Source organism: Schistocerca nitens, chromosome 7 (genome assembly GCF_023898315.1).
Source record: "Schistocerca nitens isolate TAMUIC-IGC-003100 chromosome 7, iqSchNite1.1, whole genome shotgun sequence".
NCBI lineage: Eukaryota > Metazoa > Arthropoda > Insecta > Orthoptera > Acrididae > Schistocerca > Schistocerca nitens.
In genome coordinates this window covers 286,547,078-286,573,883 of record NC_064620.1, presented here as the reverse complement: position 1 = coordinate 286,573,883, position 26,806 = coordinate 286,547,078, and the positions used below count along the sequence as shown (strand labels likewise).

The 26,806-nt window shown below is 38.6% G+C and overlaps 1 protein-coding gene across 2 annotated transcripts in view; it reads right to left on the bottom strand.

Annotated features, from left to right (window-relative positions):
• The window catches only part of LOC126194896 (uncharacterized), a 183,296-nt gene that overhangs the window by 115,740 nt on the left and 40,750 nt on the right, over positions 1-26,806 (bottom strand). For both annotated transcript variants that reach the window (XM_049933249.1, XM_049933250.1), the window contains exons 4-5: positions 14,184-14,350; positions 11,637-11,713 (exon numbers count right to left, since the gene is read on the bottom strand). In XM_049933249.1, coding sequence (XP_049789206.1) covers positions 11,637-11,713; positions 14,184-14,350 — 244 coding nt within the window. The remainder of the gene's footprint in view (positions 1-11,636; positions 11,714-14,183; positions 14,351-26,806) is intronic.

Genomic DNA, 26,806 nt, shown 5'->3' with positions numbered 1-26,806 from the left:
TTGTATGCTTGAATGAACACTGACTTACAAAGGATAGTATTAAAATCTAAAATAACCTTGATAATTTTTATGTTGCCAGCAGCTTTTGTAGGAGTAATTTAACTCGAGGAGGATCATGCATACTTGTGGAAAGATCAGTGGAATATAGAGCAAGACTCCCTTAATGAAGAATGTATATTTGAAAGCTGCTGCGTAGAGTTAGGACAAAATATTGTAATTTTATCTGTGTATAGAATTCCAAGTGCAGAAATAAAGAAACATTTTTTGTTGAAATTCCAGTGTCTATTGCAAAAACTTAAAAAAGAAACCAAGAAAAGAGTCATAATAACTGCTGATTTCAACAACGACCTAGTCAGTGAAGCCAATAACTCAACAAAATTCATTGACATGATCCAAATATCGGGTTTCAGTGCAAATTTCACTGATTTTACTCAAGTAAACGAAATGTCTGCAACATGTAGAGATAATATTTTAACCAATTACACTTATAACGAGGCAAATAAGTTTTGTTTAGATTTAGGACTTTCTAATCATTGTGCTCTATTCATGGAGTTACCAAAAACAATAGAACCTTGCTCAAGAAAAACCTACACCAAATGCCAGTTCAGCAAAGAAAATATGAACTTATTCTAGCATAGATTAAATAAGGTGGAGTGGGCTATAGATCATAGTATTTCATGCTCTGAAAATTTTGCTACTTTCTTGGAAAACTTCCTAGACGTTTTTAATGAAACTTTCTCCCTTACTGTACATCACAAAAATGTAGGAAATAAAGTAAAGTGGATTACTGAAGGAACAAAAATCTCAAGTGCAAGAAAAAGACGGCTACATAGGTAACTAAAACATAACAAAAGTCCTGATTTTGTTGCCTATGTAAAAGATAACAAAAATATTTTTTAGAAAGTTGTACAGGCAGCCAAAGAACTGGCAAATAATAGATTTATACTGCATAGTGAAAACAAATCAAAAGCATTACGGTCAGTGATCAAAGCTGAAACAGTTGCCATAGGTAGAGGCCATGATATTTCTGAAATCAAAATAGAGGATAAAACTATTGTAAATCCTGCTCAAATTTCTGAATTATTTAATGAATTCTTTATACATGTAAACAAATCTAATGTCAATGTAGCAGAGTACCCAGACAAAGTAAATTTCTTCAACAGTGAGCAATTTGATGGTGAATTTTTCGGTACATTTACCAAAACTACTGTAAAAGATACAGAAAATATGATACTATCACGAAAAAGTAAAACATCAGCAGGATGGGATGGGATGCCAACAAAAGTGTTAAAAACAGTCTCTAACATAATTACACAGCCACTAACTACAATAGTTAACCAGTCCCTTCAAGAAGGTTATTTTCCAAACACACTGAAGTACACAGTAGTTAAGCCACTGTTCAAAAAAGGCACAAAAGTAGATATGGGAAACTGTCGCCCAGTCTCTCTTCTTCCATCACTATCAAAAACATTTGAAAAGGTAGTCACCATACAAATTCAAAATTTCATAGAAAAATTTAAAGTAATCTCAAAAAATCAGTATGTATTTGAAAAAGGCAAAACCACAGTATCTGCTATAAATAATTTTGTTGATAAGATAAGCTAATCTCTAGACAACTCACTGCATGCCACAGGAATTTTTGGTGACCTATCAAAGGCATTTGATAGTGTGAATCACTCCTTGCTACTCTGTAAACTGGAAAAGTATGGAATTAGGGGCGTGGCATTAGAATGGTTTAAGTCCTATCCAACCAACAAAGACAAAGAGTGGTTATAACATCAGAGAGAGGAACTTATACTTCAAAATGAGAAACCATTTCACATTAAGTACTCCAATGTTCTGTCCTAGGTCTCATTCTGTTTTTGTTTTACATAAATGATCTGCCACTTAATATTGGGTGTCACTCAGTTTTATTTGCAGATGACACATCTTTAATCATTGAAAGTAACAGCACTGATCAAATTCCACAAACTGTATTAAATACTTTAGAAAAATTAGATACCTGGTTTGATTTAAATGGGTTAAAATTAAACATGGAAAAGACTCGGTTAATGCAGTTTAAAACAAAACAAGTAAAATTAAATGATATTCAGGTCAGTCACAGAAACCAGGATTTGCAGGAAGCTAGCTAGCTGTGTGAAATTCTTAGGAACGCAACTAGATAAAAACTCTATCATGTGGATCAGATATACAGTATCTTGCAAATAAATTAAATAGCCTAGCATTTGCAATGAGAATATTGTACAATGCTACCAGTATGGGCATAAGAAAAGTAATATATCATAGCTACTTTGAATCAGCAATAAGGTCTGGAATTGTATTTTGGGGTAACTCAAACCATGTGTGTCGAATACTAAAACTTCAGAAAACCATCATTAGAAATATGCGCAATGTAGGGCGAATAAAATCATGTTGCCTGCTCCTAAAAATATAAGTATATTAAGTGTTCCCTCAGTATACATATATGACCTGATTATATTTGTACACAGTAACCCTGATTTATTTGTAGCAAATCATTTTCAACATGATCACAACACCAGAAATCAAAATAATTTTATGCTGCCCACCCACCGTTTGAAACTTTATGCTCAAAGTCCACATTATATGGGCATGGAAATTTATAACAAAGTGAAAGGAAGAGAATTGCTCAACATAAATTTAGAAACACTGAAAAAATCCTTATATGAGAAACTAGCGCAGAAATGTTATTATTCAGTAGAAGAATTCATAAGTGACAACCCGAAAATTTGAGCAGGAGAGAGCAAGTACTTAGGACTGTTAATCTTCAAAGTCTGTTACTTTTGAAGAAAAATTATTAATTGCTTGATTAAGTAATTACTCAGTACTGTATATTATATTACTGGTATTACAAGGAAAATTGTAAACCAGTTTTTGTGTTTTGACGAGTCTCCTGTACATTAAGACAATGGCTTGAAAGTTACGAGACAATAAACTTCTACTTCTACCACACACATTGTTTCTTTTCCAGAAGCTCTAGCACTTGTACACTGGTAAACTAATTGTCAAAGAGAACTACATGATTATTTCCTCCAAAACCTGTTAGTAGCTCTTTTATGATGCTCTCTAACACATTTCTCCATTGTCTTACTTATTTTAATCGTGTAAACATCAAATTATTGCACATTATCAGACTTGTCTGCAAACTTATACACTTTACAGCCCCCCCCCCCCCTCTGTATCTTGTCTTTTTTTTTTCTTTTTTTTTTTGGGGGGGGGGAGAGGGGAGAATTACTGCTTCAAGGATGATCTATCTTTGAATTTGATCATTAACTCATCTTCATGTACATCACTTGGATGACAGAACTTCAGAAATTGTCACAACCATAGACAAAAATGGTTGTAACTTGTACAGCTTATCATAACTCTACTCACTCTGCTTCAGCACGCAGCTATTGTCATTTAGATGCAAATGAGACAAAAGCCATCCACGATGATTAATTGTTGTCATTGAACTAATGTAGCTCTCATAAAGACCTGTCACTGAGGTTCAGTAATTCCTATAACTTGCCCGTGGTTTCATATCCATGAGAATAATCATGCCAAGAAACATTTCCATCTTTCCACATGTTGCGGGTTTGTAAGGTTTCTCATTTTCTGATATCTCTGTTCAGAGTACAGATTACTCTGCATAACAATGCACTGAATCACATCATCAGATATCAACAATTTGTAAAAATTAGGAGTGGGATTCTTGAAGTCACTCACATATGCAGAAGCATAAGTTACTGGGGAAAATGGTGGAGCTGTTTGGGTATTTCTGTTTTCCCACACATGGATGGCTGTTTATGTGATGTTTGGGGTTGCATCTTCATCACCTGCATTATATGCTGGTACTTGTTTCGGATCAGCAGTTGAACTAGATGCAGTTTGACCTTAGCAGTAAGATGAGATGTCCATTGTTTGGGTTTTATTTTCTCTGCTGAGTCACTTTTGTCTGAAGAGATTGTTCCAGCAATAACCATTCCTGAATGAGGGGCACAGTACTCTGGGTCGTCATCACTAAAGTCTGCATCTTCATCTGATGAACTTTGATCTAAGGTATTTCAGTATGGAGTATTGCCATCTTTCACTATTTCCCTACAGTAACTCATTATAAACTGAAATGGAAGACAATGTCTCAAATTACATACATGTTCATTTACCCTCTCATGCAACTTAAGCTGGCCACTGTGGCTGGGTGGTTCTAGGCGCTTCAGTCCGGAACAGCACTGCTGCTACGGTCGCAGGTTTGAATCCTGCCTCGGACATGGATGTGTGTGATATCCTTAGGTTAGGCATGGATGTTTGTGATGTCCTTAGGTTAGTTAGGTTTAAGTAGTTCTAAGTCTAGGGGACTGATGACCTCAGATGTTAAGTCCCATAGTGTTTAGAGCCATTTGAACCACGCAATTTTACTACACAAACAATGAAAGAAATGTGTAACACATTTTGGTGTTCCATGCAGTATCTAATGTAGCAGAAGAACACTGATGCAGTGTGGTACATATTTTGTACTCGGAGTTATTCGTGACATGGTCGTCTCCTGTACAATATTTCTAAGAACCATGAATTCTACAGTGATTCTGAATGTATACACATCATTATCTTACCTGTAATAAAGGACAGAAACAACACTAGGCTATATTACATAAGTATGGAAACAACAACACATTCAGTCGCAGTGGGCACAACCAGCAACACTGTGCACATCATGAGAAATGTGTTGGGGTTTATGGGCGCTCAACATTGAGGTCATCAGCGATCATGAGAAATAAGAATGTCCCCAGATGGACTATATGGAGCAATGCTACTTCTGACCTCTCTGTCATAGTGTAACTACAACACTTTGTACAATCGGTGGTTAAACAAACATACTTTCAGATTCGATGAGTCAAGACTTCACAGTTAAGTGGTACTTTTTTGGGTAAAGCCTAACCTGAAAGAGTTAATGGTGTCAAACCAAGATCTGTTCAGAATTTGTACTTGTATTTGAGCATAATCACTTCCTTTGGTCCACGAGCTCCGAGACGATTCATCTTGCCAGCAACTGAACACTCTTTCACAAATGATATGTCTATATTCCACATGAAGCTTTATGCCTAGTGGGTTTCCACTGCATACAACTCACTTTGCCAAGTCATCTGCTTTGTCACTGCCTGTAATTCCACAATGGACTTAAATTCACTCACTTCACCTGTTGAGGAACCTGCTGTTTCCTGTGTCAGGGGCTGCAAATGTAAAGGGGTAGGGGCCTATTACTTATCAACAGTTAAAAAATACAGTGAGTTACAGTACCCTTTAGGAAAATGGCAGCAAGGGATGGGAAGGAGCACCAGATGCACTCAGTGAGTATGCCTGGAGGCCTCACTCGGCATGTTGAAGAGCCTATTCTGGCAGCCATTGGGGGAACTAGGTGCAGCCAACTGCAGATTATGGTAGAAGTTGTAATAAACCATACCTATTGTTTGGGATCTAAGGTTATACCTGAATCATTCCAGTGACTAGCAGTGATGGTTTAGAATACCAGCCTTGCTCATGGAGTTTCAATGCTCAAATCTACAGCATTGTCGCCAGAGCAGATTGTGGCCCTCTAGTTCTGAGTTGAGTGGAAGGCCTGTACCAGAGATTTAGGGGATTCTGTGGCAAACTAGGCTGTGACTTCCTAGATTAGGTGACTCTCCATACCGTCCAGATAACAATAGCTGTAGGAAACCCAGAAGTCACAGTACACAAGAAACTCAAAATCCATCAAGATTGAAACTGAAGTTCCATGTGAAATTGTTAGAGCAAAATTCTCTCTTTTGCAATAGAGTAACCATGCATTCCAGTGGGGAATTTTACATATTTTATTTATATACGTAGGAATTAAGTATAGGCTATTTTTATCATTATCACATTTTTATTTATTTATTTATTTTTTACTACATACTATATATATACGTGCATAATCCAGTCTTCGTATGAAGAGGTTAACTGTGTCAATAGAATTACTGTTCCAAAATCATCTATTTGATCAATACTGTGTTCTTCACCTCTCCTTCAGGTGTGATTGTTGGAGCTGAGGAATATGTGGGTGTGGTGTACAAGGATTGTTTTTAATATGAGATGTTGTGACATGAATCTGTGATGTGCGTTATGTGGGAGAGAAATTCCTTCTCTCAATCCAGTTTACTACTATGGTTTCCAGCCATTGTGACATAGGGTCTGTGGCTTACATATTCTTCAACTTCCTTAATTTATATATTGAGAGTAGCTGATATTTCTTTTATCTCCTGTTACTTAATATACATTGGGCATGATTTATCCCTTGGTGGGTGATTTCCTTTACAGTGTACATAGCATATTATTTGACTTGTTCACTCTACTGCCTTATGATTCCCTCCACATTTATTACAGTTAGCCTCTGACAGTCACTGGTTACTGAGATGCCCATATCAGAGACAACAGAAGTACTGTCTTACTAGTGATATGTATGGCCTAACATTACATCTCATACTACAGGGTAATTACAAATGATTCATTGGGTTTTGGCATCTTATGGCTTCAAATATATAATGCCCACCCATTTGCACTAATAACCAATTGAAAGAGCATACTTTAAAGTTTTGTTTGTGTCATTGCAGGTTCCATTTTGACTCATCAAGTGGAAGGATGATAACAGTTTGCAAAATGGTGACTAATCAGCAGAAAGCATTTTGTGTGTTGCTGTATGAGAAGACAGAATCTGTCACTACCATGCAGTGTGCATTAGAAGACAGTGCAACAAACACCTACCCCCTCAGCTAAGTGTTCTGTGATGGCACTGATAGTTCAAGGACACTGGCTGTGTCTGTAAATGAAAAAGCCCTTGCCAACCATCTGTCATGGGGGGAAACAGTGGAGAGTGTCTGAGATGTGTTCCTTTGTAGTCCAAACAAATCCACATGTCATGCAAGTCGCAAACTGGGCATTCCTCAGCCAACCGTGTGGAAGGTTCTGTGGAAGCGATTATGTCAGAAAACTTACTGCATACGTCTGTTGCAACATTTATGGCCAAATGACCCCATCATCAGATACAAATTTTGTGAACATTTCCAGAAATCAAATGGAAGATGATGAATTTCCCCATTGACCCATGTTCAGTGATGAGGCGATGTTTCACCTAAACAGTAAAGTGAACTGTCACAATGTTCACATATGAGGCACAGAAAATCTCATTGTTACGGTGGATATTGGAAGAGATTCTCCAAAGGTGAATGTCTTCTGTTCTGTGTCATTTAGCAATGTTTACAAGCCCTATTTTTTTCCTGGGAAAACTGTGATGGTTATGATGTACCTACATATGTTACAAGACCAGTTGTTTCCGAGACTGACTGGCTCCATTTAAAAAAAATTGAGATGCAGCACGTTGCCAAATGTTTTCCTGTGACTGGTGTCCTGTGCAATTTGATAACATTGCCCTTCAATACAGGATAAGTATTCTGAGAATGTAGAATCTCAGTTTTCATTAATGTAGATAGTAAACAGTTTTAATCTGCCAGGAAGTTTCATATCAGCGCACACTCTGCCGTAGAGTGAAAATCTCATTCTGGAATGTAGGTAGTAATTGGAATTACATGCTGTCAGGCCGCATCAGTCCTCATTCAGATAGCATGCTTTCATTCTATCAATGATGGCTAGCCAGTGGCTAAGGCAATTCCATAAATCCAGCACTGCTCCACTAACAAATTTCTGTGCGAGTGAGTCAATATTTCTCCATTTGTGGCAGGTTGCTGTTGCCCTGAGGTGGATTTTGTGCAGTTTGTCATTTGTAAGGATTTTGTGACTGACAATCGGATACCATCATGAGTGAATCTGTGAGGGCAATAAAGTTTGGTGAATATTTCACCATGGTATTTTCCAGTTCATCTGTGGTTCCCTTTTTAGAATCGGGTTTTCAGATGCAGCCTTAGTCACAACTTTATATATTGACCCATTAAGAACCTGTGAGGTGTTTGATATACTATCTAAATATACTATATTAATAACTAAATTCAAGAAAGTGTTTCTGGATGCGCTGGTATTCAGGAAGAATTGTCTCTAGGTGTATTAGTGGCACTAGGCTCATTGGTCTCATGCTGGTTAAAAGACTATGAAGAAGGCAGGTGCTCTGACGTATTTCTTTTATAATTTGGTTTATGAAGAGTCTCGTGTATTAGTGTCAAATGCTGATTAGATCAAGCTTGCTCCACCAGGAAGACTAGATGAATGCCATGAACTGTACTTGAAGGATGCTATCATGAAGAAAAAACCACCTGAATGCCTGCTGAATATTTGCTGCCGAAGCTTCAGGGAGCAGTAGTACTTGGGCCACATAGTACATTTTGCTAGCAAAGCATGCATACACTGTTTGCAAGTTTTGCAGCAGCTTCAGGTGCAGGTGCAACATGGCCCTGACGCGATTCAGAAGATCCACCCAGTTCTAAGTTATCTAGCAGCCAGGTGTGGCCATCCACTTGATGCCCAGAGAACAGTGTAAGGTTTGTTGCTCAGCTCGTGTCACTCAGGAGTTTCACCAAAGATCCCACTAGGTGGAAGTATGGGCTTTTCCTGTTGTTGATCTGAGTGCCAGTTGCCTTCATGTAGACTTTAAGAACATTTTCCTGGAAAGCCAAGTCCTGTTGGAAAAACACAACAGATATGTACATCGTCTGAGTATTCTGTGCAGCATATCCATGTGCTCTGAACCATTTATCCTCTAATTCTACTTCCAGTGAGATGCAGTCATCGTTAAATGGCTATGGCATATAGGGCCACTGATAGTGGGCATAGCTGGTGGATAAATCAACTGATGCAGAGTAATTTTATGAGGCAGCCATTGATTAAAATGCAAGAGGAAGCATTTGATACCATTCCATGGAGGATTGTTGTGATACAATCTCCATATCCCTTCCTCATCATCGTTTCTACTAAAAATTCATGTCTCACACATTCAAATGCCTTCAAAAAGACTAAAAGCACAGTTTCTCTTTCAGTTCCCACTGCTGCTGCACAGTGTATTGCATCCTCTAGACCCCACACAGCAAAGCCAACACTTCTATGAGGGACAGAACAATGTTGTTAGCTGCCTAAAATCTTCTCCAAAAGTGATTTCATAGAAATGTTAGCTGCTCGCACAAAGATTTTGAAACCTGCATTATGCAATGTGACAGGTTGGAGGTTTACATACATGACTGCTCCAGCCAGTTTTTTTGGATAACTACTACTAACCCTTCTTTCAGAGTACTGGGTACCACTGTGCCTAACCACAAGTCACACCTTGAAAGGAGTTTTTGAGTATTTCACAATAGCACTGGTAGAATTCTGGCTAAGAGGCCATGCACGACACAGTGTTTGCGAAGTCTAAATTAGATGTAGAAGTATATATAGAGTGATACCCTCTGTATCTATTAGCAAGTTTGTTTACTTTGCTTACTTTCACTCTCATTATCCTGTATGGTGTTATATTTTAGGGCACGTCTGTACACTCACCAAAAATATTATTAGCTCAGGAAAGGATGGTCAGACTGATCTGTTGTGTCAGTTTACAAACTTCATTTAGGCTGTTGTTCAGGTGTGCCTGAAATCTAGATTTGTCATCTCTGTATGTACACTCAATCACAGAATTTATTGTTGGCAACATTGATCATTCAGAATAAACTGCAACATTCATCAAGGGAACACTCAATGGAATATTACATGCACATGGGTAACACTTCCTAAAGCATTGTACAGCAAGATGTGGACTGTCCACCAGATTTCGTTTCCAACAGGCTCCCAGCAGAACTGAAGAAAACTGAGTGGTAAATTCTAAAATACTCACGCTGATAATTATGGGGATTACTTTAAATGCCACTGCTCCTCCTCTTACAATACATTTTTTACAGACAGCAAATCATGACTCTACATACTGGAAAAATCCCAAGCAGTAGTGGTTAATAACGCTCCTTTAAATAAGGAAGATTACAGCTTATCATCTCATGAATCATAAGAAGTGACACAAAAATTTCACAAAAACAATAATGTGAAAAATAACCCAAAACTGATGGTATTGGTTAAAAACAATCTTGGTTGCAATTTTAGTTTTTTATTTTTCAACTACGCATTTTGCCTTATTTAGGCATCTTCAGGTTGATCTTTTCTAGATGGACGTGAGTTACTCCAAGGCCTGCATAACGCGTTCCCGTTCACAGGAGCGAGTAACAGAATAAGATGGGGCTCAGCAGGTCTTGGAGTCACTCACGTCCATCTAGAAAAGATCAACCTGAAGATGCCTAAATTGGGCGAAATGCATAGTTGAAAAATAAAAAACTAAAATTGCAACCAAGACTGTTTTTAACCAATACTGTTAAGCACTGGTTTGCTGTATGCCACATATGGATTCGAAGAATTCCAAAACTGATGATTTTTACAAGATATTGTGGAATTCATAATTTTGCCATAGAAAAATGTTATAAATCTGAGGACAGTAGATTACTAATACTCATAATTGGTAAGTAGTTGCGGAATGTTAAAACTATACGATTTTAAACTAACAATTAATTTCCTGTGTGATGAACTTCAATGTTTAGATGAAAATAGCACCGAAATTAGCAAAAATAACATGGAATATGACAAAAAAAGTCAAATATGGAAGAAAAGTAACACGGAGTATGATGGAAAAGTGACACAGAATTGACAAAAATAGTAAATAATTTTTCAAAGATAACAAATCTGTCCAAAAAAAAAGTGCCCTGAATTTGGCCATAAAATAAAACAACTTTTTCCTGTTTCTAATAATAAAGTCATCAGGGACAGAGTGCAAGCTCTATCTAATAGAGAAAAAACTATTCAGATATTAATGGGCAATAAGACTCCAATCACCCAGAAGACAACTAGAATAGAAGGCAGCATTCATTATTTAGAGGCCATACCCGTCACCAAGAAGGAAGAAGTGACCAAAGCCGTGCGGGCAGAGAGTGTGTTTGACTGAAAAAACATTGTAATTCATGCTGTTCTTGTCTGGCTTTAGAAGAGCAGTCAGCTCTTTGTGTTGAAGAGTGCTTCAAGCTTTATCATCAATAAAAAGAATTTGACTTTTTATTACCACACGCAATACATTGCTTACATTTCATGTCTTAAACTACGTTGCTTATATGAAACTTTGTTTGCACTTTAAAAGCTGCTTTATTCCCAGTATGAAAATAAAACTAGTTCTGCCATACCTGGATAATTTACTGCACCTGTCTCTGATGCCCATGACATGTATATCATATGTTTTATGCCTGGCTTTATGTAGAAAAATGTTTTGTATAAGTGAACTCATTAGTGGAATCAGCTACAAGTAAGAGATAAATCATAGTTGGCAGTCAGTATGTTAAGTAGTGAAAGCTCTTGCACGTATCACATGACTGTTTCGCAGGACAAAAATAATGTAGAAAATGCCATAGAAATATGTATGTTTATAACAGTAATAAATTCTGTAACACTTCTGTCACAGTTTTTTTTTACATAAATCGCCCTTACTCTTGAAAAGTACCTCTTGGTTCAAAGTTAAACCATTAATAAAAGCTCTACCTTAGTGTGTTATGTATAATCCATAACAGACAGCATGCCAGCACAGGAAAACTAAAAATCAGAAATGCTTCTAATGTGCTTACAGCTTTCCAATGTGTGTTTATCACGGCGGTAGGGAATTCTCCCTTGTCCTGCACTAGGTGGCCAGTCATTGTCAACACTGCAACAAATATAACAAAAAGCATGTGTCATGTATTATCATGTTTGATAGCTTCTAAAATACTGCACACCAATTTCATAACATTTAGAACAATGCTAAATACAGCTATCTGTGACTACAGTACTAGAATAAAGTGAAGTACTACAGTAAAATTAACAGAGAACGTAACAAACAGCAACTTACGTTAATTTTACAGTTCATTTACAATCTATGTTCCACATCGAACACCCCGCCCCCCCCACCCAAAAAAAAAAAAAAAAAAAAAAAAAAAAAAAAAACCTCTCCCCTCTCTCTCTCTCTCATAAACGATAATGTAAAAAATAATGCAAAACTTATGATTTTTACAAGATGTTGTGGAAATTATAATTTTGCCGTAGAAAAATGTTATAAACTTTTATTCAAAAATATTCATTAAGAGTATTGAATACAGAGCAGTTGAACATTTAAATGTCTTGAAGAGTGAAGCACTCAAAGTCATTTTAACAAATTGTTGATCTCACTCGAACAACTGCCATTCAAACTAAGTTATTTCCTAAATTTACAGAATGGCTTTTCAGACTAATTGTTCCAAAACGACAGAGCTGTAGAATAATGCTACAATTGAAACAATGCAACTTCGTATACTTACTTAGTATATTTACAATATACATAAATGATCTTGTGGATGACATCGGAAGTTCACTGAGCCTTTTTGCGGATGATGCTGTGGTATATCGAGAGGTTGTAACAATGGAAAATTGTACCGAAATGCAGGAGGATCTGCAGCGAATTGACGCATGGTGCAGGGAATGGCAATTGAATCTCAATGTAGACAAGTGTAATGTGCTGCGAATACATAGAAAGAAAGATCCCTTATCATTTAGCTACAATATAGCAGGTCAGCAACTGGAAGCAGCTAATTCCATAAATTATCTGGGAGTACGCATTAGGAGTGATTTAAAATGGAATGATCATATAAAATTGATCGTCGGTAAAGCATATGCCAGACTGAGATTCATTGGAAGAATCCTAAGGAAATGCAATCCCAAAACGAAGGAAGTAGGTTACAGTACGCTTGTTCGCCCACTGCTTGAATACTGCTCAGCAGTGTGGGATCCATACCAGATAGGGTTGATAGAAGAGATAGAGGAGATCCAACGGAGAGCAGCACGCTTCGTTACAGGATCATTTAGTAATCCCAAAAGCGTTACGGAGATGATAGATAAACTCCAGTGGAAGATTCTGCAGGAGAGATGCTCAGTAGCTTGGTATGGGCTTTTGTTAAAGTTTCGAGAACATACCTTCACCGAAGAGTCAAGCAGTATATTGCTCCCTCCTACGTATATCTCGCGAAGAGACTATGAGGATAAAATCAGAGAGATTAGAGCCCACACAGAAGCATACCGACAATCCTTCTTTCCACGAACAATAAGAGACTGGAATAGAAGGGAGAACCGATAGAGGTACTCAGGGTACGCTCCGCCACACACCGTCAGGTGGCTTGCGGAGTACGGATGTAGATGAGTATAAATTACTACACTTGAAAGACACAATAAGTGAATGCTCTTTCAGTGTATGTTCCCAAAATGGACAAAACTCCATAAATAAGGACTCATTTACACAAAAAAACAACTAAAGAAACCTCTGCATTTTTTTATTTTCATCCAAGCACCAGTGGAAATAATCAAAATAAAATGGGTTCACATACTACAGAAGAGCTAATTAGGAGAAAGTTGAGTTAATATCAGGTCTTGGAAGAAGACTCAACGTAGATGAACTGTCCTTTGCAAGCCTTATTCTACCAATTAATAAGCCAAAATAAGTGTTATGGACCAACTCCAGTGTTAACTTACTGTTAATTCCTCTCATTCCTAGCAAACTTCATAGAAGCTCGCCCTCCAACACCAGAAATCTCGGGCAAAAATCATGAAACTAACTTGACCAGTGTTTGATGGTTGTTAGCAACTATGGAAAGGTACCAATGAGCGGTTGCAGTTGAAGATCAGAGCAAGACACATATTCAAGTGACACAGTAGGAAGAGTACTGTCAGGAAAAAGTTGGTACCTCCAATCAAATACCAATCTCATACAAAGATTGCTAAAGTTATTAGGTTTTTTAATATCTTATATTTACAGTTCGCCTAGGTTTACCCAAATCTGCGTACTTCAATCTTCAGTTTACTTTTTTGGAATCCAAGTAATTTCCCTTCCCTTTCCAGAAAAGAAAATGTTCATTCTCTATTGGCAATGGTTTATCTTCTATTTACTTCATTTGATGTCATTCTTCAGTCTCATTATCAACAACTGAATCAAGTGCACACAAAAGCAGAAATATCAAGTATGAAATTAAATCTGGGATGCCCAATATTTATGCAAACATGAAGACTCATTTCTCTTTATAACAATAAAAAACAGTAAAACCATTTTCTATTACACATGATCCGAAAACACTTTTTAATCAAAATTCTAATAATGACAGAAATGTACTCACTCTTCAGACACCTTTTCCTTGTCCCATTCTCTCTTCCATTCTCCTCCTGCAGTCTTCTGTCTGTTGATGCGTTCTTGGTCTATCTGATATCTTTCAGATTTCCACATCTCGTAGGCGTGTTGATGAGGGCCATCTGAGCCACGTCCACGACCTCTAGAGAATTTGCCCTTAAAGAGACAAAGAAGAAATATTTACTTATTTTAAGACCAATCCCTCAATTTTTCCCAGTTACAACTCACTGATGACACAAAAAAGTTGTGGAAAGAGAAAAGTGTTACAACATGAACCGTACATCATAAAACAACTGTTAGTAGTTGAACCATAAGGAAATAAGAAACAGAGGAGAGACTTCAGTGTGATGGTAGTTAACTGTAGGGTAGGAAATTAATATGTGTACTTTTTCCTTTTCCATTCTGTCAGTGTTAAAGTAATCTGTGGATATTATTTCTAGATTGTTTGGCTACTTTCTTTCCAGAGAGTGTGTCTATCGTAAGTGACACTTCAGAGAGGATCATCTTTCTTTGGAACCTTGTGCCTCTTCTCTTGCCTTTCACTCTCTTGGAAGGAGGAGAGGGATGTTGTGTCAATCATTGGAGTTCAGTATAGGATACCAACTTTTTCATGCCACTATACTCCAATTACTGTTGTTTTACACCAAGGTAATCATTCTATCTGACGACTTCTAGTGATATAATCTATAACTATACATCAGTTTTTGCTGGGTGAAGAAAAATTCATTATATGTATTACGTAACTTCAAAATATAGTTAATTTCTCAGTTTTCAATAAAAAAGTATCGGTAAGTGGAATACTTGAAAAACTAGCAGACTGCTTATTCTGTTGTGTATCCGACTAGGAGGGTGACAATATGTCAAAATACAATACTGCCACTAGACTCGTACTATTTTTACAATTTTTTGAATTCTTTTTTCAAATATTTATTCACTTAAGAAAATATGCATATGCAGATGACCTTGAGACAGCAGAGCAAACTGACATTAATAACCACTTAGAATTAGTCTTATACCAGAACTTGTTGACTGTATAATAATAAGAAAATAAGAAACATCTGGAGATTACCCAAGAAAGGGCAGCTTGCTTTGCTATGTAACTCTTGTAATAAGAAGTCAACTTTAAGTTCAATGTATGTGTTCATCTTACTAGGAAAGAGATAACATTTAAATATTTAGGAATAACACTAGAGCCCAGATAGTTCCAATTATAACCAAAAATGTATCAAAACTCACTTGCACATTCTAGGTGAGCCAAGTTATATTCTTCAGAGTATCCTTTCTCATAACTGTGTTTTAATTGGGCAGTATGCAAGGAATCACAATAATATTTCTGCAAATGTAAGTCAGCCTTAAGGGAAAATATTACACACTGAGTCTTCAGATGAACAATTTGAACTGAACACAAGGCACCCTGTGACAACACTTTCCAGTTTTGCAAGGTGTTACAATGTGATCATGCTTCCTGACAGCAGATCAACTGCTTATCACCGTACATGAGCTCTACAATGATAAGCATTATAAAAATTGGCTTAAGGTACCAAAACAGGGCATTATACAAGACTCACCCTGTAACTTTTACCCAAATAATGAAAGAAAAACAATTTTTGTTACAAATAATTTTATTACTTCTCAAAATATTCACCATTAAAATTTATGTACTTCAAACTGACAGCTTTTAAAAGATATATAAGTAATATCAGAAAACTGGAGTATAGCAGGTAGACCTGCAGAGGATTGATGATAGGTGCAGAAATGTAAGCAAATGTAATGAACTGCATGTAACTATATGAAGAAATCGACTACTGTGACTCTTCATGCTTTCCTGATGGATCTGTTGCAAATACAATTCTCGGGTTTGCCGCCAGGTTGTATTCTGCACAATATTTCATTGATGCAACTGCTTGACACCTTCAGTTGGTGGTAGTTGCTGCTGTCACTACTGCAAGACGCAACTGATGATAATCATGCAGCAGCATCGGAATTTATCAGGCTGGACAGGCTACACCTGTGCGTAGGAAGACACTTGCAGTTGGAGGAAAGTGGCACTCCTGCTGGGAGTCGCAGAAAGGCCTTCCATGCATGTGCTGTGGGCAATGATGTGCTTCTGGATGCTCCTGTGTTAAAAGCTGAATTAAAGCTCAGCAGTGCTTTGTGTCCTGTGATGAGTCAGAAATTTTTGTTTTCCCTGTTTTGATTTAATGGCAGCCAGTGCTGGAGTCCAAGTGTCACTTAGCAGAAAACTTGCATACCTGTTGATAAGATTGTCTGCTGTATGGACATGTATGGCCTTCTTAACAACACAGTACCAGAAAGATGAGCTGGGGATAAAATTTCAGTCTTTTTGTAAAACATATGATGCCCTGTGTTTAAGAAATGCTCTGCTACCACTGCTTTATCAGGTTACCCCAGCATGTATGATGATGGTGTTCAACGCAATATTCTTGCATGGTTTTGCATATCTGCCCAATAGAAGATTTTCCACATTGGCATGGGATCTTATACACACCACATTTCCTAAGGTCTAGATCATCTTTGACCGAGCATAATAAATTCCTCAATTTTGCTGGTGGCCTAAAAACAAAATTGGTGTCATGCCTTTTGAGATTCTTTCCATTCTTGAATACAAGCTGCCAAAATAGGGCAAGAACACCTCCACCTCTTCATTTACATCCCACTTTGAATTTGCTTAGAAAGGTATTCTTGGCATATTGTCTATTGGAACAGCCATTCTGTTGGAATACCATTCTTAGGTGTTATAGCTCACCAGGTAGATAGTCAGTATCTGACAGCACATGTGCTCTATACACCAAAGAGCGTAAGACAGTACCACGTTGCACAGGGTAATGACAACTTGTGGCCTGCAAATATAGCTCCGTATGAGTTGATTTGTGACAGGCACTATGTCCCAATGTACCATTGGCTTTTCTTGCGACTATGACATCCAGGAACGGTAAAATGCCATCCTTTACCTCTTTCATTGTGAACTGTATATTGAGATGGAGCAAGTTCAAATGCCAGAGAAACACAGGTAATTTGTCTATTCCATGGGGCCACACCACAAATGTATTGTCTACATACCGCCAGATGCAGGAGGGTTTGAGACTTGCCAACTGCAGTGCTTTTTCCTCAAAGTCTTTCATAAAATAGTTGACCACCATGGGAGACAGAGTACTTCCCATGGCAACACCATCCACTTGCTCAATATACTGGTTATTGAATAAGAAATAAGTTGGGGTAAGCATATTTTTAAAAAAATGCCACAATATCTTTCTCAAACTGGCTGCTGATAGGCACTAATGAGTCCTGCTGAGGTACTTTAACAAGTAAAGGTACAACGCCAAAGCTAACTAAACAATCCAACAGTTGTAGCTTAAGTGTCTTCAGGCATCTTATGGAGTCCTTTGAATTCCAAATATGGTGATCACACTTGCCTGTGAGAGGTCCCAACAGAGTATGTATTATAATACATACAAAATAAATGGAAAGAAATTTAAAGTGTAGTACAATTGCATTATCAGGAATGTTCTGCATGTACAAATTTAGGCTGTTTGGACTCCCTCTCTCACATTTCAATTGTAGATGCAGGCAGCTGACTTCATTAAGTCTTCTCTTACTCAGACTCACATATAATACATAACACTCATAATATTTCATACTTAAGTGTCTTCAGGCATCTTATGGAGTCCTTTGAATTCCGGGTATGGTGATCACACTTGCCTGTGAAAGGTCCCAACAGAGTATGTATTATAATACATACAAAATAAATGGAAAGAAATTTAAAGTATAGTACAATTGCATTATCAGGAATGTTCTGCATGTACAAATTTAGGCTGTTTGGACTCCCTCTCTCACATTTCAATTGTAGATGCAGGCAGCCGACTTCATTAAGTCTTCTCTTACTCAGACTCACATATAATACATAACACTCATAATATTTCATACTTCGAGCTATACATCTTAACCATCCTTCTACGTACGAGAGTGTGAAACAAAATCATGTACAAAGAAAAACGAATGTCCACCCCCACGCATTACCGCGCATTCATAATTAATGTCTTTGCCAATGCTTACGGTCGATAGCTGTTTCATTTCTTTATTTGTCTTTTTTTAATAAATTTTAACTTTACCATATCTGAGGGGTCTTTCACCATGTACCTACACATGTAGTAAGATGCTTGTCCAGAAAATAGGTAGCTATTGGGTGAATAGGAGTCCCATCCTTATACATCTTGGGTACGACGTACAGTCTTGGGAGAACTGTAACCTGTTGGTGTAGGCTCTTAATCACTTTAGATGGAATAGAACTCTTCTTGAAAAGATCTAATGTTTTTCTCTGGATCATGCCAGTCGGATCGTCTCTTAGCTTGCGATAGGCAGGATCGTCGAGCAGCGCCTCGTGAGAGAAGAATGGTGGCATTCCCCTTTTCGAGGGTATGTTATACAAGACGGGAACTGCACATGGTGTCCACAAAGTTACTATCACTGCATCTGAAAATATCTTTGAATCTCTCAGCTGTATCCTGGGACTGGGTAGATAGCGCTAGCCGACTCGTCAAAACAACAAGCCAAGGTTTTCCAAGTATCAAAGTATACTCACCTTGATGCCCAACTGCAAGAAGGGAATGCACCACATCAATGCACCATGTTTAATCTCATGGACAGAATCCTGGATGATGCAGCTGTTACAGTACTCGAGAAAGGTTTGGACTCTGCACCAACACCAAGAACAACTGCTGAACTTTAACACGAGCCCCACCAAGAAAGTTCAACATCAGCTCAGCAGAAAGAAAGGCTCTGCAAGACTTTAAGAGTAGACAAATACCTTGTCATTTTACTTGCCAATAAGGGGAACGCCAGTGTCCTCCTCTCACGAGGCGAATGCAAGATGGAGGTGCAGCTTGACGATCCTGCCTATTGCACGCTAAGAGAGGATCTGACTGACAAGATCCAGAGAAAAGCATTAGATCTTCTCAAGAAGAGTTCTTTTCCTTCTAAAGTGATTAACAGACTATGCCAACAGGTTGCAGTTCTCCCAAGACTGTACAGCCTACCCAAGATACATAACGATGGGACTTCTTGCACAATAGTGAGCAACATTGGAGCTCCTACCTATTTTCTGGCCAGACATTTACTACACTGTTGAGACATCTCATAGACAAGTGTGATCACCATATCCGGAATTCAGAGAACTTCATAGGATGCCTGAACACTACAACTGTCGGATCTTTTCGTTAGCTTTGATATTGCATTTTTATTTATGAAAGTACCTCTGCAGGACTCATTAGATCTTATCAGCGGACAGTTTGAGAAAGACATTGTGGTATTGTTAAACATGTGCTTACCTCAACTTATTTCTTATTCAATGATCAGTATTTTGAACAATATTTTGAACAAGTGGACAGTGTTGCCATGGGGAGTCCTCTGTCTCCCATGGTGGCCAACTATATTATGGAAGACTTTGAAGAAAAAGCATTGCAGTCAGCAAGTCTCAAACCTTCCTGCTTCTGGCGGTATGTACATGATACATTTGTGGTGTGGTCCCATGGAATACACACATTACCCGTGTTTCTCTGGCATCTGAACTCACTCCATCCCTATATACAGTTCACAATGGAAGTGGACAAGGATGGCATTTTTACCATCCCCAGTTGTCATAGTCACAAGAAAAGTTGATAGCACACTGGGACACAGCATCTATCACAAATCAACTCATATGGAGCTATATTTGCAGGATTTGAAGGCCACAAGGTGTCACCACTCTGCGCAACGCTCTCTGGCACACAGTGCACATGTGGTCTCAGACACCAAGAGTCTACTTGGTGTACTATAACACCTAAGAACGGTATTCCAACAGAATGGCTAATCCAATTGATAGATACACCATGGACTCCATTCTAAGCAAATTCGAAGCAGGAATGTAAATGAAGATGAAGAGGCACTCACTGAAACAGCATTTTTGCCCTATTTTGGTGGCATGTTTTCAAGAATAGAAAGTTCAAATGGCACCTAGCACTATGGGACTTAACATCTGAGGTCATCAGTCCCCTAGGCTTAGAACAACTTAAACCTAACTAACCTAAGGACATCACACAAATCCATGCCTGAGGCACGATTCGAACCTGCAACTGTAGTAGCAGCAGCGTGGTTCCAGACTGAAGCGCCAGAACCACTCGGCTACAGCAGCTGGCAGAATAGAAAGAATCCTCAAAAGGCAAGGCATTAAATGTTTTTTTTTCAGCCAGCAGCAAAATTGAGGAATTTATCGTGTTCGGTCAAAGACAATGTTGGCCTTAGGAAACGTGGTGTGTATATGATCCCATGCCAATGTGGAAAATCGTATATTGGGGAGATATGCCGAACCGTGCAAGAACATTGTGTCAAACACCGTGGACATACATGCCTGGGCAACCTGATAAATCAGCAGTAGTAGAACACTGCGTGAACATGGGGCACTGTATGTTTCACGAAAAGACCGAAATTCATCCCCAGCATCATCTTTCTGGGACTGTGTTGTTAAGGAGCCCATATATATTCATACAGCGGGCAATATTATCAACAGGTCTGCAGGTTTTCAACTAAGCACTACCTGGAATCCAGCACTGGCTGCCATTAAATCAAAACAGGGAAAACACGAACTTCCAATTCATCATGCGATCCAATGCATTGCTGAGATTCAATATAACTTTTAACCACAGGAGCATCCTGGAACACAGTCGTTGCCCACAGCACACACATGGAAGGCCTTTCTGCGGCTCCCAGCAGGGGCAGTAGGAGTGCCGCTTTCCTCCAACTGCGAGCAACTTCCCGCACTTGCATAGCGCCTGCTCCCGGCCTGATAAATGTCAATCCCACCACGCGATTATCATCAGTTGGGCCTTGCAGCAGTGACAGCAGCAACTACCACCATCTGAAGATGTCAAGTAGTTGCATTGATGAAATTTTGTGAAATTTACACAATACGATCTGGTGGCAAACCCAAGAAGTGTACTTGCAAACCCACCACTGTTTTACTCTATTGGCAACAAATCACTGAAAACCATAAATAATGCAAAATATCTATGAGTAACCATCTGGAGCAATGCAATGTAGAATGACCACATAAAACTTAATGTATGAAAATCAGATGTCAGACTGTATTTCTCTGAGGAAACATAAGGAAATGAAATTCATCCATTACAAAAAATATGCTCATCTGAGCAGTTACTGGGACTCTTACTAAGCAGCACTAATAGAAGGTAGAGAGAGGATCCAACAAAGAGCAGTGTGTTTATCACAGCATTGTTTAGTCAGCATAAGAGCTTTATAAAGATGCTTAACAAACTATAGTGGCAGATGCTACAAGAGAGGCTCTGTGCACCATCAAGAGGTTTACTACTGAAATCACAAATGTACTTTCTGGGAAGAGTATGGCATCATATTTATTCCTGGCACATACATATTGCAGAATAACCACAACTAGAAAATCAGAGAAAGCAGAGCTCATACTAAGGTTGCCCCAACATCATTCTTCTGATGCACCATTCACAAATGGAATAAGAAAAGGGGGGGGGGGGGGGGGATAGTGGTATCAGAAGGATCCTTCACCATGCACCATAATGTGACTTTCATTGTATACATGTAAATATAAATCAGGTGAATATCCGCAATGAGACTTTAATTCAATGTTTCTATTCATCAAATACTCGGACTGTTTGACATGCTGTGTGACAGATGCTACTGCCATGGGAAGAAAGGCACAACTTTAATATTATCCATTCTAAATGTGTGAGGTAGTGGTTGTTATATTTTAACAGTAATAAATGGTAACATCAACCATTTTCTGTCCTTCACACAGCTCAACTTTCTTCTTTTAAAGTGTTTTGGGAGACAATGCTCTCACATCAGTTTGTGGAACTTAGCTCATGAGGCCAAAACACTATAAAATCTACAACACATTCGTAACATTCATAAACTGGAAACACATTGGACAGTGGGTCTTTGTCTTACATTAAAATTGTTGGCTTCTTTCAGTAGTTGTGTATGCATAGGACAGAAAGCAGTGGAATGCTACCAATTATTACTGTTCTTGTATGGGTGACCATGCAGTCCGCTGTGTGTTGTTGGCAAGTGGGGTGCACTCAGCCCTTGTGAGGCAAACTGAGGAGCTACTTGATTGAGAAGTAGTGGCTCCAGTCTCATAAACTGACATACAGCTGGGAGAGTGGTGTGCTGACCACATGCTCCCCACATCCGCGTCCGATGATGCCTGTGAGATGAGGTTGACACGGCGGCCGGTCAGTACCATTGGGGCTTCATGGCCTGTTCAGGTAGAGTTTCGTTTTAATTATTACTGTTAAAAAATGCTATAAACTTCTGTTATTTTTCCTACTTTCATCAATGACTTGTGGCAAACAATTTGTTGTGTTTCATTCAGCAGTAACTGTTCTCCAGTCATCTAAACAGATGGCCATGACACATCCAGTTATCCAAAGAACATACGATAATTTTATGGAAGTGCTCTGTGAACAAACCATTTTTGTCGGTTTTGATACGTAATAGAACACAAACAGTTGTCTGCTGCCTCATTTCCCACTTGAATGGGGTGCGATGTGTAGACAACCTCCAAGATGATGCACCCCGGGCAACGGACTGCAATAGCAGGACAGCAGAAAGTCTACACAAATGGTGGCCGAACTAGATCAATGATCTCTCATGGCCACACAAAGCAACAAAACAAGAAAGAGAAGAATGCTATCATTGAGAAAGGCTCTTCTGATAGCCAACAGACTAAAGATATTGGACCCATCGTTCACGTTCTGCAAATTAATGTAGAAGGCCTGACAGGGGATAAATGTGACTACATAAGCAAGCTGGCTAACGATCATAAAATCGACATCATAGCGCTCCAAGAAACTCATCAAGTGCAGGAGCACACAACAGCATGCACCATTCCAGGCTGCAGGATGGTCGCAGCACTGCCATCACACATTCATGGATCCGCTCTGTATCTTGGTGACAACTTTGCTGGGTACAAAGAAGTGATATGCCAAGAAATTAATGACAGAAATAATTGCTATTGAACTTAATGCAATGACCATAGCAGCCGTTTATAAGCTCACACAAAGTAAATGGCCAACACCAGCTTTACCAGTACTGCCCAACCCCTGCGTGTATGTGGGGGATTTTAATAGCCGTCACACTCTCTGAGGGTATGACAACGTCGACGAAAACGGAGAAGCTCTGTCTGAGTGGATTGAAGTACAAGACATGTACGTGATATATGATGCCATGGACCCTAAGACATTCCAATCGGCCAAATGGCAAACAGATACCAATCCTGATCTCTGCATTGTGTCCACTGATCAGATAGAGTCCCACTATACCATACAAAAAGAGTCCTGAAACACTTTCCAAAGAGCCAACATCGTCCCACCATACTTAACATAGGCCTCCAAATCCCAGTAGTAAAATCTATCAATAAACCGCATTGGAACTTTAAGAAAGATAATTGGGCAAAATATGCTCAAGAAGTTGATGAAAATTTGTGCTGGATTACCCCAAAGCAAGAAAACTATAAACGATTCACTGGAGTCGTGATCGCTGCAGCAAAAAGGAATATACCATGCGGAGTTAGACAACAGTATATTCCTTGCTGGGACAGTAATATTAACAAACTTTATGATAAATACCAAGAAACAGGAAACCCTGAAATTGGTGGACAAATATCAGAGGGACTAAACACACACAGAAAACACAAGTGGTAGGAACTCAGGTCCAAGCTGAATTTTACACATTCCAGTAGAAAAGCCTGGTCATTATTGAGGAAACTTGGTAACTCCTCTTCAGCACGCCACCAGGAACCTAAAATAAAACCATCGGAGATGGCATTGCACATAAAGGCGCATGCTGAGAAAACCCCTCTTGATCCAACAACTGAACCAGAAACTAAAGAAGAACTACTACAAGAACTTGATAAAACTCTGAATGATGATACATCGCTTTCGTCACCATTTAGCGAAGAGGAAATCAAGGGTGCGATAAAGACCTTAAAAATACGCAAAGCAGCGGGATTGTACGGTATATTCCCAGAATTTATAAAACACCTCAGACCTAATGGAAAAGCATGGCTAAGAAACTTTTACACCAACATTTTAAACACTGGAATAGTCCCAACGCAATTTAAAATAGCCCACACGCTAGTAATCCTTAAACATGGAAAGCTACCAGAAGATCCAACTAGCTACCGCCCCATCGCCCTCTTGATTATATGCTTTAAGTTGTTGGAATGCCTAATACTTAATAGAATTCAGGACAGCATGGATGGAATAACCCCTCCATATCAGGCAGGTTTCAGAAACAAGCGCAGCTGTTGCGAACAAATTTTAGCACTAACATCATATACAGAAAGCGGATTCCAGAACAGGATGAAGTCAAGTGCAGCTTTTGTTGATCTGTCGTCGGCATACGACACTGTGTGGCTCCAGGGTCTTATGCTTAAGTTCAAGAGACACATACCTAGTTTACAACTGGCAACCTTAATGAACAACATGCTGACGAACAGGTCTTTCAAAGTGAGCATTGGCCACAACACCAGCAGATCGTATAAAATAAAGAATGGCCTCCCTCAAGGATCTGTGTTGGCTCCAACCCTTTTTAATTTGTGTATTAGCAACTTGCCAAATACAGTCAGCAGGAAATTTTGCTACGCCTATGATTTGGCACTAGTTGTACAAACTAAAACACTTGGGGAAGGAGCGAACGTACTCACAGAAGATCTGGAGTCCTTGAATTCCTATTATAAAAAATGGTGACTCTGCCCTAATCCAACCAAGACTGAGGTGTGTGCTTTCCACATGAACAATAAAATGGCCCACCAGGAACTGAATGTGAACTTATGTGAACAAAGAGTCAAACACAACTTCAACCCCAAATACCTTGGCATAACATTAGACCGCTCCCCGACTTACAAAAAACATCTAGAAAACATAAGCCAAAAACTAAAGAGTCACAACAACATCCTGAGAAAATTGGCTGGCTCGACTTGGGGAGCTTAAGCATCCACCTTACGTACTGCCACAATAGCCCTGGTATATCCTGTTGCCAAATATTGCTCGCTGTCTGGCATTTGAGCACTCATACAAAGAAAATCGATGTCCAGTTGAATGAGTATATGAGGATAATAACGGGTACTATTAAATTCACCCCAGTCCCTTGGCTGCATACTCTAAGCAATATCCCACCTCCACAATTGAGAAGGCAAGAAGCAGCAGCAAGAGAGTGGTCAAAAATTCATGACTCAGATTACTCACAGAATCTACCAATCCATGATGTTTTGAAGGAAGTACCATCAACCCGCTTGAAGTCACGGAAGCCTGTATGGGTTAATACACAAGAATATCAACCTGACATCAAGGAGCAATGGTGGCACTTTTGGAATGACTCTGGAATTAATAAACAAGGTATTCAAGATCCTACTCTGGAATTACCGGACTTTGACCTGAAGAGATGTACCTGGGCTAAATTAAACCATATCAGAATGGGCCATGCAAGATGCAATGCTTATGAGTACAAGTGGGGTCTATGCGACTCACCAGCCTGTGACTGTGGAGCACCAGAACAGAACGTCCACCATATTATTGAGGAATGCCCCTTAAGAAGATACGCCGGACCTGTCTCTGAGGTTATATATGCGAAACCCTCTGCTTTGGATTGGCTGTGAAATCTAGATATTGAGATTGAAATATATGAATGAGTTTCTAGTCAGGCTTGTCAAGCTTTTAACGTGTAGTTATTTTGTCTTGAGTGTTTGTACTTTATCCTTTTGTGCTATTGCTTGTTTTTTTCCTCCCCCCCCCTCCCCCCTTACACACATGTACTATTTACACATTGTTTTGTTTTATACATTTTGTTGTACTTATATAAAATATTGTCGCTGTATTGCCATACGCAAAATAAAATAAAATAAAATACATTCCACTTGAATGAAAATATCTAAGATTAATCTTCTCTCATGAATTTCCATTTCCTTGTTCCTGTTTTTAAGGTTTGGTTAGTGGCTGTAATGGACACAGTAGAATGTTAACTCTGTACAAATTAAGGGTACACACTGAAGTAATCAGTTTTCTGTTTATCATTTCCACTGCAACTGGTATTAATTAATATTGAGTGCATTCATGGTAAGTTTCCTGTGTGTGGTGCTACATAAATAATTATTTTTACTAGAACCCATAACCAGTGACTCCAACATGATTGTGAGCACACAAGAATCACTCCAATTATTATTTCAATTTTACTGTGCAATTAAAATATGTTTTTTCATGGAAAACTCACCATCATACAACAAGGCTATAGAAATATTATGTGTGGCAGTGAAAATACCAGCTTTCTGGGGAAAAGACAGAAAGATATGTTTTTTGTAAGTGGATTCCCAATTTATTACCACAAATAGCAGCAAGAAAGTGATAAAGTTTCATCAAGGTTCAAGATTGCTTGATAGTGAAGTTACTGAGCTGATTTCAGATTTCATGTCTATAACATAATCAACTTTACCAAATACAAACTTAAAACCATGTCTTGCCACAGAATTTGAACAATCAGCCACACAAAGCTAAAAAATTGCTAACTGAAGTA